The sequence below is a fragment of the Malaya genurostris genome, chromosome 2 (genome assembly GCF_030247185.1).
Source record: "Malaya genurostris strain Urasoe2022 chromosome 2, Malgen_1.1, whole genome shotgun sequence".
NCBI classification, from domain to species: Eukaryota; Metazoa; Arthropoda; class Insecta; order Diptera; family Culicidae; genus Malaya; species Malaya genurostris.
Window position 1 is genome coordinate 268,755,095 of NC_080571.1, and position 15,154 is coordinate 268,770,248.

At 37.7% G+C, this 15,154-nt stretch overlaps 1 protein-coding gene across 6 annotated transcripts in view; it reads right to left on the bottom strand.

Moving 5' to 3' along the window:
- The window catches only part of LOC131429947 (uncharacterized), a 68,790-nt gene that overhangs the window by 5,989 nt on the left and 47,647 nt on the right, over positions 1-15,154 (bottom strand). For 5 of the 6 annotated variants that reach the window (XM_058594489.1, XM_058594485.1, XM_058594487.1 and 2 more), the window contains one exon: positions 3,620-4,474. In XM_058594489.1, the coding sequence (XP_058450472.1) occupies positions 3,620-4,428 (809 nt within the window). In that variant the 5' untranslated portion in view covers positions 4,429-4,474. Of the gene's footprint in view, positions 1-3,619; positions 4,475-4,556; positions 4,680-15,154 lie in introns of those variants that run through there. The other variant, XM_058594488.1, reaches the window with a different exon arrangement.

A 15,154-nucleotide genomic window follows, 5' to 3' on the forward strand; every position in this document is an offset into this window, starting at 1 on the left:
GTTGTTTCCATTATTATACCGTTTTCGTTTTTGAACCTAGACGCGGGCTACTCTGACTCCGAGTAAAACGAACACGTGGTACGCGCCCTAAACAACAACTCATAAAAAAAAGAAAAAATAAACAAACTCGGCTGGATGCGTGGTGCGACCCGATAAAATTTTCAGAGCGAAACTACGCGATTGGAGTCCGATCTAGAGCGACCTCAGGTTGCTAAAACAAACATATCAAACGTTGTTTGGGCGACTCTGGGTCAGCTTTCGGGTTGCTCTGATCAATAAACGAAAACGGTATTAGTATCGGGACTTATTGATCCATGTGTTATAAGGGTGCCAAAATTTTGGGATCTCCTCTATTTTCGTTAAGCTCTAGTGCTCAAAAGTTTAAGCACCTCGGAAAAAGCCTTCATGCAAAATTTGAGCTAAATCGGACATGCTTAAGGGGTGCTGCCCGGTGGTAAAGGTTTGACAATTTTCGATCTTGATAAAGCACCATAGGGGGGAGTACATGAAATTTCCAAAATCGAAAATTTTTTTTGATGCCGAAACTCTTAAAACTGCATGAAACATCGAAATTTAGTGTCATCTCAAAAAAAAATTTTTTTTTTGAAAAAATCTACTTTTTGGGACTTTGATATTTTTTCTAAGTCCCAAAAAGTCGATTTTTTCATAAAATTTTTTTTTCGAGATGACACTAAATTTCGACGTTTCATGCAATTCTAAGCCTTTTGGCATCAAAAATTGTTTTTCGATTTCGAAAATTTCATGTACTCCCCCCTATGGTGATTTTTCAAGATATATGAAAATTCCACTAAGTGGACTAAGAAGGCTTTTTTTAGATTAGCATCACTGTTCTCATACAAATAGGCAACGCAAATGTCAAGCACTAGTTTGGAAAAATGATGCTGACTGTGTGACATAAACACTTAAGCATGCTTTTGTGAACTATTCGAATCAATCTGAATCTATTGGTGTCAAAATTAGTATCCAAATTTATTTAATAAAAGTATGAAACATATTTTCATGAGACTGTTATGAAAGAAGAGAAAGGCATTATCACACCACTAGGTGGATTAAGAAGCGTTTTTTATCTATACATTCACCAGCGGCGACATTTACGGGTTGTGCACTGCTTATGCGGTATGAAATCAATTGTAACAGTTCGTTGTAAATGAAAGATACGGATTGAGAAATGAATGTTCGCTAGTGTTTTTCAATACAATGAAATATTGATATATTTTTGGATGGGATTTTTTATTAAACTTATCTCATATCATCGACACAATAAAAGCATTTGGCGCTCTGCATATCGAGCAAATCTGTCAATAACTTCATCAATAAAACCGTTTTGACTTTACAACTGAGACAGCCATTTGTTTTCAACTACCATAAACATAAGCCACTGAAGCCCCTCCTGAAGGTATGCATACAAGTTCTCACAGAGTGACAAGCGATACTTGAAATTTTGTAAAATTGCTGTGGACAAAATTGCTCATCATTTATATTCTATACTATCCGACCTGCTTTCATCGAATAAAATGAGAATCTAAAATATAATCTGACTGATTTTGACCGGCTGTGCAGTGCACGAGATGCACATGAGAACGAGACGCCACTGACATTCGCGATAAAAATAAAAGAATTCAGAAAAAGTCGTAATTAAAATCAACGATATTTTTACTGATTGCATTCAAAACCGACATGACACACACACATATTCAAGAAAAATATCAAAATAAAAGTTTATTCATTGCGCTGGTTCCAAAATTTTCTTGAATTTGAAATCATTTCGAAAAGGATTTAACGCAGGTTTATGCTGATTCTTCACTTTGATTTATAAACCTTATGAAGAATGGTATACTTGGCAGGAATATTCTACTATAGAAGTTTTCAGTAAACTTTCGTGGAGTTTAATGTTTTAATGCAAGATTTATTATGTAGCATTGAAGACAGCTACAAGTATTTATTAATATTAAAAATGTTACTTGGGTTCGGAACGATAACAAAGTTTATTTGTCTGATACAAAAATTATTCAACTTGCAACGAATAGAACATTTCTCACACGATTCTCATAAGTGTATAACTCACGTTTGCTCCGTTTGAATCACATGTGAAGTTGATCGGAACAAACAAAAATTAGAGGGTTGTATTCAAGAAACGACCGAGCACAATAACATTAAAAATGGAACGTTTCTAGGGTCTTCATAATTAATACAAAAATAAAGATGATAATGATGACGATACACTAAACAAAAAACTTATTCAATTGACTAATTACAAACTTGCTCTAGTGTAAGCGCTTAGATTGTTAGCGAATGATAAAATTGACAATCAGATTCTTTCTTGATAATTGATTCTATTCAATTTTGATCCCTTTCCACAAATTTTTAAATTGTTAAGTTTTGAATAACGTCCTTTCACCAGAAGTCAATTGTGTTGAATTCAAAGTTACTTGAAAGCTCAATTTTAGATACAAACTACCTAAAGATTTAAGCCTGAACAAATGAAACTATTTTATTGTATGATAATAATTTCCAAGAAACGTACAAACTTATTAATTTTATAAACAGTTAATCGAACCAAGAGAAGATTTTATTTATTTTAACGAAAAATGTTGTACCAGTAAACTCAGTAATAGTGAAATTTTATTAATCCTTCTTCAAAATCGTCGATAATCTTCGGAAAGTGTCGGTAAATAATATGGCAACAATACGAGGAAGAAAACATGTGAAATATAGGAATTACGCATGGGACCACAGGACCTTTCATTTGAACCTAAGCTTGTGAAAATCGGTCGGGCCATCTATGAGAAAAGTTAGAACACATATTTTCTTATTTTTGCGCATTTTACCCCATAACTCCCGAACCGGAAGTCGGATCCAAATAATATTCAGGAATTTTTTATGGGCCATCTCCGAGAAAAGTTAGTGCAAAAAACGTTACATACACACACACATACATACATACATACACATACACACACAGAAATTTTGCGTACTCGACGAACTGAGTCGAATGGTATATGACACTCGGCCCTCCGGGCCTCGGTTCGAAAGGCAAAAAGGTTACGCGTCTATTGTTGAAACTTTTAATTGACACCCGGCCCCGTATAGCGAAAAGTAAGGCATTTTTAATGCCAAAAAAACTAATTAATTGTCGTTGTTTTTAAATAAAACATACTCATTGCAAGAGAACTAATATAGCAATCTTTTTCGGAATATGTATGCCGTTAAAAATAGTTGAATTTTTTACCGTTGGCAATCAACGTACTCAACAAAAACGAATTCACTAAATTTCCCTTGAAAAAGGCCACAAAAAACGGCCGAAACGTCGTGCAATTTAAGAATTAAATCGTTTGCCTAGTGATTTGGGACTGAGAAAGCCGTCAATACTTATATACTTTTCGAAATATTTTGCATAGCTTTCTATACATTTTTATCATCTTTCTGGATACTTGTGGATACCTGATGAAAAGACTGTCGTCACCACCCAGATACATGAAGGTGGTGACGATAAGCAACACAAATTGATCAGAGTACAAAAGAATGATGAAGCCTACATCATTTGCAACTGTGCAGTTTTTTTTCAGCATATCATAAACAATTAGACAACGGTACTTACTTTTCACACTTCTTCGCCAGTACGAACCCTTCATCTCGGAGGCTGGCCACGGTGATCTGAATTTTGTCCTTGGTAGCGGGAGCGTAGAAGTGCTGGGCCGCAATTCGGATGGCCCACAGTGCCAGCCCACCGGTACCGACGATCAGAATCTTAACCTTCTCGTTTGGTCGCGTCGACAGCAGATTGTCCACGATTTTGTGTGCCGAAATGATAGCACTCTGGGCCAGCAGAGCACCGGTGGGCAACGTTGCTGCCACACTGAGTGGCAACGAGTCGGGAATTGGAATCAGATAGATCAGGTCCGGAACCACCATCAGCTCGGAATACCCGGCCGGGATACCTTCGTACGGGTAGATGATCACACGTTGGCCTACCTTGAAGCCACAGTCTTCTTTAATTTCACTGCCAAGCGACTCGATAACGCCGGCCACTTCGAAACCGGGAAACAAGGCACCGTCCCGGACGCCATGATGTGCCGCGGGATTGTGCTGAATGGCAACCGAGGTCTGGTGTGCCACAACCGGTTTGCTATCGGGACCTTCCTCACTAATACTGGAAAAGTTTCCGCCCTGCATCTGTTTCGCTAGTATATGCAACGATGTGGTGATGTCACCGGTATCCGACAGCTGACTGCTGATCGACGAGATCGATGTGGACTGATTCTTACGGTAGCATGCTCCAGCGTACACCACCAAAATACGGGCCCCGTTCGGTGGTGTATCCGGCACTGGAACCACCATATTGAACACGGAATCTTTGATCTTTGGTGCGGGCGATTCGATCGATACCTGGCGAATTAGTTTACTCATGGCGGCTTCTCTTAGGCGCGTTGCTGTGTCCAACGATATAGAACGTCTGTAAATGGGAGAAGAAGCGAAAAAGGACGAATATTAATTTCACAGAAGAAACTGTTTTTTTTTCGGAGAAACTTTCTCACCAATCGACAGGACAAACTGCAGTGATTGAGTAATAGTAAAATTTTGCTTGTTACGGTAATCGGTGTTTGACCTTAATAGACCTTGAAGATGTGATCCGTCAGTATGAAAGAAAAATAAAATAAAACGTTCTGTTCGTTTGGGTGGGCAGCCGAACCCGGTGCTGACGTTGGTGTTGGTGAGAAGCCGGCCGCGCGAAACTATCGCGCATGCGAATGACAGGAATAGAGTGAGAGGGCCACCCGGGTGTCATATGTTATGGCCAATGATACAGTAAATTTACTTAAGCTTGTATTTGATTTAAGATCGTTTGAATTGTAGAGCACACCTCGACCTAACTAACAAATTGGATTCGGTTCAACAAATACTGATATTGTTGGTAGATAATTGCTAGAGCAAACACTCAACTCACGTTTTGGATGTCAACTAGACTGTCAAAGCGAAATCGAGACGGCTCGAAATGATTTCATTGCGGATCTAGTATGCTTAGACCAGCAGTTAGGGCGTAAACAGCAATAGGCTCGATATCAAGCGAAAACAACGTTTTCCATAAGCGATCGGACTATTTTTTACCTACAAAAAAAAATCCAGAAATTGAAAGCAGAAAAGGTGGCAAAACCGATAGCGATAAAACTTTGCACACATCTCCGGTATGACAAACCATTTGACTTCTCAATGTTATGTGTTTTGGTATTAAAATTTCTTGCGACCGTTGAAACTCGGAAGCTGTTATTGGTAAAAACTGGTGTCGAAGAAGATGCTCGAACAAATCTTTCACAAGAATTTAAAAGCTAAGCGAAAAACTACAAGGATTAGCCCCATGGAGTTGTTCGAGGCATTGATGTGGAACAAGGCAATCAAAATTTCTAATGATCGACATTTTCAATCAAACAGCTCAGACAATCGTCACACTTTTGAATCCGCATTTGCACGAGAGTCTGCTAAGATTAATCTTTATTAGGAACCAACACCAAACACGCGAACCCAGAATATAGACTCTGCTTGTCTTGATTTGTATTTGTTTTGTAGCCGACGAACTTACATCAATAGCCCAAATGTATGCAATTATAACTTTGTACATACTTGAGATACGGATTTCGATATTCAAGCTTCTCTTAATCAAACTTGTGTTCAAGTTTGGTAAGAATGCAGTTATACCTTATAATCAAGAAAGAACCGTTGAACGTTGGCAACACTTTTATACACATTCTGTCAAATTTTGACGCATATCGTACGATTAGTTTTTGTTTGGCGTCTATACAAAGAAGTTGAACAATTTTCGTGTGGCGATTTTTATAATGGATGAAAATTTAGAAAACGTGCGTGCATAAAAAAAAACATGTAAAATTGTGCGATTTTTTAATTACATGAGTTGAAATCGAATCGTCTACAGTTTTGGAAGTTTTACTGCAATCCAAATTATTTCTTTCAGTTTCGCTGTATTCATTATCACATCTTTAGTTGCTTAGTCAATGTTACCAAAATCAATAATGCAACATTCTTAAAACGAACGAATCATTTATTTTATCACCCACCCACACTTCACAAAACCTTTCATAATCGAGATAAACACTAGCAGACACCACACGATTATCAACGACCAACGAGGGTGTCTGTTGGAGGGTTATCTGATGTAATCGTTCCTACCAATCAATCAAAGTCGGTTGCACTGAATCGATCCATCATATCGTACGACAGTCATTGGTTTTTGTGCCTTCGCACCTACCGGGAATCCTTCAATTTTCATTACCACATTCAAGTGGGTTGTCCAATATTTGCCTATTGCGGGGGTTACGATGTCACCTGGCCAGTTCTCATTTCGCTACCGGTAGGAAGTAATTTCGCTGTGATTACTTATAACCAAAATTTGAAGCTATATCATGAAAATATTATAACAATTTTTTTTTCCAAAGCCTTCTGCACAAAAATTGATCCTAAAAAGTTCGAGTCTATTAAATTCATGAATGAATCATGCTAGTTTTTTGGATTCTTAGACTGAAGCGTATTCGAAAAAAAACCTGTTATAAATCTGTATTTATATGTCACCAAGCATGAACTATGAGGCGGGATAACTATTATATAAGTTGTTTTTGATTGCAGACACTACATGAGGCCGAGCCTCGTCATTATGGATACGTGTCTGGTGCTAGCCATACCTTATGATAAAAAAACGGGAATTTTCATTTTAAAATTCCAGCGCTTGTCCAATCGGTAAACTTTTATTCTCTCAACGTTGGCAACACTTTTATACACATTCTGTCAAATTTTGACGCTATCGTACGATTAGTTTTTGTTTGGCGTCTATACAAAGAAGTTGAAAAATTTTCGTGTGGCGATTTTTATAATGGATGAAAATTTAGAACAACGTGCGTGCATCAAATTTTGTGTTGCAAATGGATTTAAGTGCTCCGAAACGTTGAAAATGTTAGAAAAGGCCTTTGGTGAATCGTGTCTAGGAAAAACACAGGCATACGAGTGGTATAAACGCTTCAAAGGTGATCGTACAAGCTTGGATCATGATGAGATCCCTGGCCGCCCAACATTGAATCGGCGAAACAAATCGTGTTGCAAAATCGTTCTGTACCGATTAGAGAGATTGCTGTGTTGTTGGGCATCTCTTATGGATCAGCCGAACACATTTTAACTGATGTTTTGGGTTTGAAACGCGTCGCTTCTCGGCTGGTGTCAAAAAAGCTGAATTTTCACGATAATGCGCCGGCTCACACAGCGTTGGTTGTGTCGCAGTTTTTGGCCAAAAACTCTACCAATATCATCAACTCTCCAGATATGGCCCCGTGTGACTTTTTCCTTTCCCCCAGACTCAAATTGCCATTGCGGGGAACGCGTTTTGAGACCATAGAGACCATAAAAGAGAATTCGCTGCGTGAACTAAAGGCCATACCTTGGCATGCATGTATTGCCGCAGGAGGAGAGTACTTTGAAGGCGATAATAAAGAAATTTATTAAAAATTGAAATTTTGCGTTTTTGCCTTTCTCATATAGAAAGGTTATGCAATCACTGTGAAAACCGACTTTTGAACCGAGGCCCGGAGGGCCGAGTGTCATATACCATTCGACTCAGTTCGTCGAGTACGCAAAATGTCTGTGTGTGTATGTGTGTGTGTGTGTGTGTGTGTGTGTGTGTGTGTATGTGTGTGTGTATGTGCGTATGTGTGTATGTAACGTTTTTTTGCACTAAGTTTTCTCGGAGATGGCTGATCCGATTTTCACAAACTTAGATTCAAATGAAAGGTCTTGTGGTCCCATAAAAAATTCCTGAATATTATTTGGATCCGACTTCGGGTTCGGCAGTTATGGGGTAAAATGCGCAAAAAGAAAAAAAAAAGTGTTCTAACTTTTCTCATAGATGGCGCGACCGATTTTCACAAACTTAGGTTCAAATGAAAGGTCCTGTAGTCCCATGCGTTATTCCTGAATTTCATGCGGATCCGACTTCCGGATCCGGAAATATAGGATAAAGTGTGTTAAAAATTTTATATCATCACTGAAAATGGGTAAAAACCTTAAAATTTCTAAATCGACCTCAAATCTTTTCCAATTTGATGGTTTTTATCAGTAGACGGTCAAACAAACCGATTTCGGTTATTTTTTTTAGAATCGAAGAAAAATTTTTTTTTGCCTTTCTCATATAGAAAGGTTATGCAATCACTGTGAAATCGAAGATTCCTTTGCTCATAAAAGTCTTACTTTTGCATGAACTTCATAGCAGCTGGAAGTCACGATTCTGTGTAAGACTGGCACAATAGGTTTTTATAAAACTCGCATGAATAGGCCAGTGTAATCCGATAACATTCTTCAGGAGTCAAAGAACGGAGAACACACAATTTATTTTTGACGTGCGGTTTAATGCATAGGACGCTGGTCTTACAAGTCAGTTGTCGTATGTTCGAGCCCCGACCTGGAAGGATTCTTAGTGTCAGTAGGATCCATAGTACTAGCCATGCAATGATTCTGTACACTAAGAATCGGCTGCGAAGTCTGTTGAAACAGAAAGGCCAAATTCCACAAAAGGAATGTAATGCCAAGACTTTGCATGTACCAAAAATAAGGAAAAATATCCAAAATTACTTTTTGGAGCAGTTAGTGGAATGAACAAGAGATGGGCAAAACAGTTTAATTCAAAGAACCGTTCAGAACTTGATAGTGCTGCCAAAAGAACTAGTTCGTCTAAACCGTTTATTCGTTCTTCAGAAAATTTGAATGTTTTCTTCAAAAACCGTACGTTCTTCACAAAATTTTGAATATTTCTTCAAAAACCGTAGCTTCCAACTATATTTCGTTGGTAACAAATTCTTTAATGGAAAAGCAATAACTTTCTTGCATGCAATTGAAGTAATAATTGTTAACTTTTTCAGAGGTTGCTAATAAAGGGTATTTTTTGCTGGTATCTTTCTGGCAGCATTGTTTTTGACAGATCTCACATGAAACTTGTTCTTTTTGGTCTATTATTTAATCATGAATCGACTTACGAACGAACAACGTATCGAAGGTCGAATTTAGCACTGTCTGAAGTCAACAATAATTGTATTCTTTCGTATATGCTGTGGCAGCTTTTGTTCATTTGGCTCACTCATTTCGAGATCGTACTATTGTTCTCTACACAATATTGTATTTGGTTACTGTCGCCTTAAACGTGAAGGCGAACTGATAGAAAAATTGTGTTCAGCGACGAAGCTCATTTCAGCTTGAATGGATACGTTAACAAGCAAAATTGCCGAATCTGGTGTGAAGACCAGCCAGAAGCTTTGCAAGAGCAACCAATGCATTGCCAAAAAGTTACGGTTTGGTGTGAATTATGGTCCGGTCGCATCATCGGGCCGTACTTCTTCAAAGGTGACGATGGGCGAAACGTTACTGTGAATGGCGAGCGCTACCGTGTGATGATTGACGATTTTTGCCCAAAATGGAAGAATTAGACATACCTGACATGTGGTTTCAACAAGACGGTGCCACATCCCACACGGCACGCAAAACAATGACCAAATTGAGAGCCGCCTTTCATCAATAGAAAAGTATTAGAATTGCTGGAAAAACCAACTTTCGAACGGAGCCTCGGAGACCCATAGTGTTATATAACATTCGACTCAGTTCGACGAGATCGGAAAATGTCTGTGTGTGTGCACTTTTCGAAGATATTTTTACCGCTCAATTTTCTCAGAGATGGCTGAACCGATTTTAATAAACTTAGACCCGTTTGAAAGCTATTGTTAGGCAATTGATCAAGTTCGAAGATCAAATGGCTGTAACTTCTGGTTCCGGATATATAATGGTATAAGTGACGAAACCGACAAAAAACGTTGATTTTTACCGCTCTTATATATATATATATATATATATATATATATATATATATATATATATATATATATATATATATATATATATATATATATATATATATATATATATATATATATATATATATATATATATATATATATAAATTAAGGTGCCAATATTTTGGGATCACCTCTAATATCGTGCTCTAGTGCTCAAAATTTTAAGCACCTCGAAAAAACTCCTCATGCTAAATTTGAGCTAAATCGGAAATGGCTTAGGGGTGCTGCCCCAGTTTGAAAATTTTCGATCTTAAAAAAGCACCACAGGGGGGAGTACATGAAATTTCCTAAATCGAAAATTTTTTTTGATGCCGAAAATTTTAAAATTGCATGAAACGTAGAGATTTAGTGTTACCTCGAAAAAATTTTGGGGACTTTTTTTTCGATTTCGAAAATTTCATGTCCACACCTTCTTTTTTTAACTTTTTTTGTTTTGAAAAGATTTGAGAATATTGCTCTTCAACAAAAAAAAACTATTGTTCACTCAGTTTTCCAGAAGAACTAGTTCTTTTGAACCATTCGCGAACTGCCCATCTCTAGAATGAGCTAAATCGCCTTTGAAGAAAATAAATTCCGTTTAATTCCACTATGCTATTTTTTTGCTATTTCACTACTAATGTCACGAGATAGTAACAGACAAAGATAACCTTCATCAGCGTATCAGACTTAGAACTGGTACACTGAAGAAAGTTGCAAATAGCGCACCGAAATACTAGTATCTATTATTGACATTATTTCCATCGCTTTAAAGGAAAATAAATTTCACTTTCTGCCACTATATTTGAAAATCGTTAATATTTCGATTTCAAATGTAGTGGCATCAAATGGAATTTATTTTCTTTAAAAACGATGGAAATAATGCCAGTAACTTTTTTCACAAGACACTGTTCTAATTTTCGACAAACTTAAATTCAAATGAATGCTAGTATAGTCCCATGTAAGGTCACTGAATTTCAATCCGATTTCCAGTTCCGGAATTACAGCTATGTATTGAACAATAAAAATAATGTCACCTACTTCTCTCGAAGATGGCTCAAATGATTTACACTACCTCAGATTCAACTGGAAGCTGAATGGTACTGAAATGTCTAAAAATTTGCCCAACATCCTTTGTATTATCGTGCAGCTACTGCAGCAACTCAAACGACTGTAGTGGCAGCTTGCAAAATCTAGCCAAAATTTCACATCAACCAAACTGTATCCTAAATCCAGCTTTTACTTATTTCGTCGCCTGAGCAAATAGCTTGTCCGGACTCAATTATGATTGAATTTTACTGTTCACGTTACTTTAAAAGCCTCCCGAGAACAGTTAAAAATAAATAAGTAAAAAAATGAATGAAGAAATATTTTATATTGTAAGTGCATATACTCTTTCCCTTTCATGAAATCCGTTGCCACGAGCAGCACCGCACTAAGGCTCAGTAACTCTACGTGCTCTAACAGTAAGCCGCTAATTATACACGTGTCCACCCGGATCGCTTAGACAAACGTGTGACGATGTGTAACATTTCGTTCTTATCTGCCATCAGAGACTTTCAACACTGCTGCAATCTCCGCGGTGCGTCTTAGCCGTAGTCACGTAGTATGAAGTCGGTCCCGGTCGTCAATTACCGTCAAATTCTATTAATAGCTCAGGCTCTTCGGATGCTCTAGTTCACTATCAGCTATCAACAGAGCGACGATTGAGGGGTGTTTGTAAACATAGATCATGCTAATGAGACTTCGTTCGGTGCGAGAAGAACCGCTTTCCCACGACCGACAACTGACAACACTGTTTGGAGGTCGTTCGCCAATCTAGGCCATCGAACAACGACCTACCATCATTCGGTGACAGTCGGTAATCAGCTAAACTGAATATAAACAGCCGCAGCAGCAGCAGCAAAAACAGATCGTCGAGGGGGATTCGTAGCAACAATAACAACATCGATTAGCGGAATATTTGCAGTGGAATGAGTACGCTTTTGTATAATTAACCTTTTAGCTCTACAAGGCATGATCGAGTACAAAAGTGGCATATTGCGTACAAACAAACAAACAAACAACGTCAGCGGGTGGCCGACTATTCGTTGATAGCCTGTATGTTAGATTAGGTCAAATATTCGTAACGATCAACGCTAATAATGATCTAGCACTCGAACCTTTTTTCCAAACTTAAACTAATATACCAGAAAAAAATTAGCGCAATGACCAGGAAGAATCACTACTGCTAGTCAAGTGGAAGCAAACCGCTTAAACAGATTCATTCGTCTTCCGCGATCATTACAAATCATTTATCACTAGTACTCGATACTAGGAGAAACAAGAATGTGAATAAAATCTGCCCGTTCAAGCGTAGCTGGGAAGTGAAACAACACATTGACTTGTGACTGTACAATGTGTTTATCAAAATGCAATGCTATTAATCTAAGCTCGTTGCCGTTGTCTAGTACTAGCTTGTTGGTTTGGTTTAGCGGAGAAAAAACTCATTTGACCGTCATTGTTAACAGCGAGTTTTGTGGTAGAGAAAAATCAAACCTGCAATTATATACAAAACAAATCGTTTCATTTTTCAATTTGATGATTTCTAACATTTTGCTGATAAAGTGATATCGCGTAAAAATGAAATCGTTTGTCACGGTAACAAAGACAATGCGCTTTGTTGTTCCATATACACACTGCTCAGGTGCATAGCAGTTCAACATGAACTGTTTTGTACGTATAAGTCGAAGACGAAACGAGAAGAAAGCTTAAATTTTGAATCTTCATTGAACTAGGTTGTTGACTAGAATCAGCTTCAAATTGTCCTCTAATTTTGTATGCAAACCGGTTTCTGAGCCGCAGATAGAACTCGGAACCACAAAAACAAAACAGGGAATATGATAGAGAATAGCTACAAAAATAAATACTTTTTGCAAATCACTAAACCTGTCAGTGTTCCTTCCAGCTGTGGCAAATAAAAAGAATTCATCACGCACAGCAGACAAGCATTCCAAACAAAGTATAGACCGCTTACTTGGGGTTCTTTATAATTCAAAACGGGTGCCTACATCAGAATCTCCCAATAGCGGACACAGTTCTAGATGATCCAAGCAGCTCTTGATCGTCGAACAACAGCCGCAGTGTCAAAATCGAGCACCAAGCGTTGAGGTAAACTAGCCTGTGTAGGTAGTATTTATTATTCTTTTATGAAACAAAATACGATTGTTCTATTTGAGTTTAAAAGTTTTCCGATCCTGTATCTAAATGAAACTCAGAAACGGTTCAAATTCACTTTGGTATTTATAATGGAACCTTCTATGTTTTCAATCGTTGTTTCGTTTAGCCCCACACTCGCCCTTTCGTTTGGCGTAGGATATTCAGTATTTTCTCGCTGTCACATCAATAATAACAAAGACGCAATATAGCGAACCGGAAAAGAAGTACAAAACGTCAATGACCGAACGAATGCATTCAGCATTCAACACGCACTCGATCTTGAGAGATTTCAGTCGAACAAAGAATTGTTTCTATTAAAATGACAGACAGTGTCATTTGTTTTTTTTCTGTGAAGCAAACAGATATTCGACTAAGCTAATAACGAGAACGATAACAATCCCGTCAAACAATATGCAAACCGACTCGAAATTTCTGCTGGTTATTGACAGGAAACTGATTCGAATGCAACGATCGGTTTCCGAAACCGATTGCCCAAAATGCCAAACGGGCAAAGTTGATATCACCAAACTCCAAAATCAACCGATTTGCATTGGTATGAATATTTTCTTTCGTTTAGGTCGATACGGGTAAGCCATGTAGTTAAAATTGTTCTTTTCGGCTTTTTCGTTTTATAAGTTTGGGATTCGTTACTTAGCTTTCAAATCAAATTAATGCCATCGAACCATTTAAATCTATCAAACAATTGAGTTTGGATGAGTTTCGTCTCCGATTGATTAGCGCATAGCAGTTCACCTTGGACTGCTAGTGTAGCTTTGCTGTTCAACCTGAGCTATTTAGCAGCTATGGATCAATTGTGTAGTTTTAACATAAACTATTTTATGATCGTTTGAAGACATTTCTTTCAAATACGAAAGCGTTTTATTTTGTCATACAAAAATTAAAAAATCGTCCTTGAAAAGTTATGATTTTTCTAAATGTGCATGGTGGATAAATGCATGACTTAAACTTTTCAAAAAATAAACGAAAATTTTCACTTCGCTAATTCTTTTATATGTTATGTAAAAACCTGTTTTAATCCACATAGTGGTGTCATGATGCCTTTCTCCAGGCCCGTACCCAAGATTTCGTTTCGGGAGGGGTCCACAGATGAATAAATAATGTTACTGAAGATTGCTTTTGTACATAATTTTCGGTAAGCCTTTTACAGGCATTTTCTACAGACACTGGAGCTATCATTATTAAGTAATTGTATCTGTGACCGAGAGAAGGTTATTGTATTACATTTCTGAACGTTTACTGCCAAGCCATTTCAATCGCCCATGTCTAAGACCTTCTAAATGTCCATTTCTAGAGCACAAATATCTACAAGACTTGTGATAGATTTTGAGAAACGGTCCGAGATAGCTGCCTTACTTCGATTTGTAGAGAACGAAAAACATCTTCTAAATGTGTATGTCATATTAGATTACACACTTACTTATTTACGGCCTAAAACTCAAGAATAAAACTCACATCGATTTCTCAGAGAAGACTTAGGAACTTAGGATTTAGGAACAGATAATAGTTCGAAGAAGCCAAATCAGTTGAATAACCGTTGATTTTAACCATAGTAGCGATGCTCATGTGCTTCGTTTCATACCGATTTTGGTCTTTAATCGCTCCAATAATGCACACTAATGCTTGTATTGAGGTAGTCCTCCAAAAGTATACTATGACAATCCCAGAAAACCGGCATCATAATCTTTCCGACCCATTGGTCCACTTCGAAACACGACTTCAGTCCATTGTCGGGTATTCATTTTGTTCCCTAGCGTATAATAATGGATCCAGCCAAACATGTACTCGAAGTGCACTTGCGTTCGTTTTTTAGTCCTAAATAAGTATGTGCGGCATCCAGCGGTAGGATATTTTTCTCATCTGCAGAATCTTACCCGACCATGGTAAGCTCGCCCACTTTCTCTTTCCGGTCATCCAGTACAATTTAGTGTCTTTTTATTATTGCCGTTTAATTTGCCCCGGATTTAACCTCCATTCTATTTAGTTTTGACACTGTCGCTTCGTATCAAACTTTTTTTTGTTTCTGTTTCTGATTTCGGGAGGGGCCC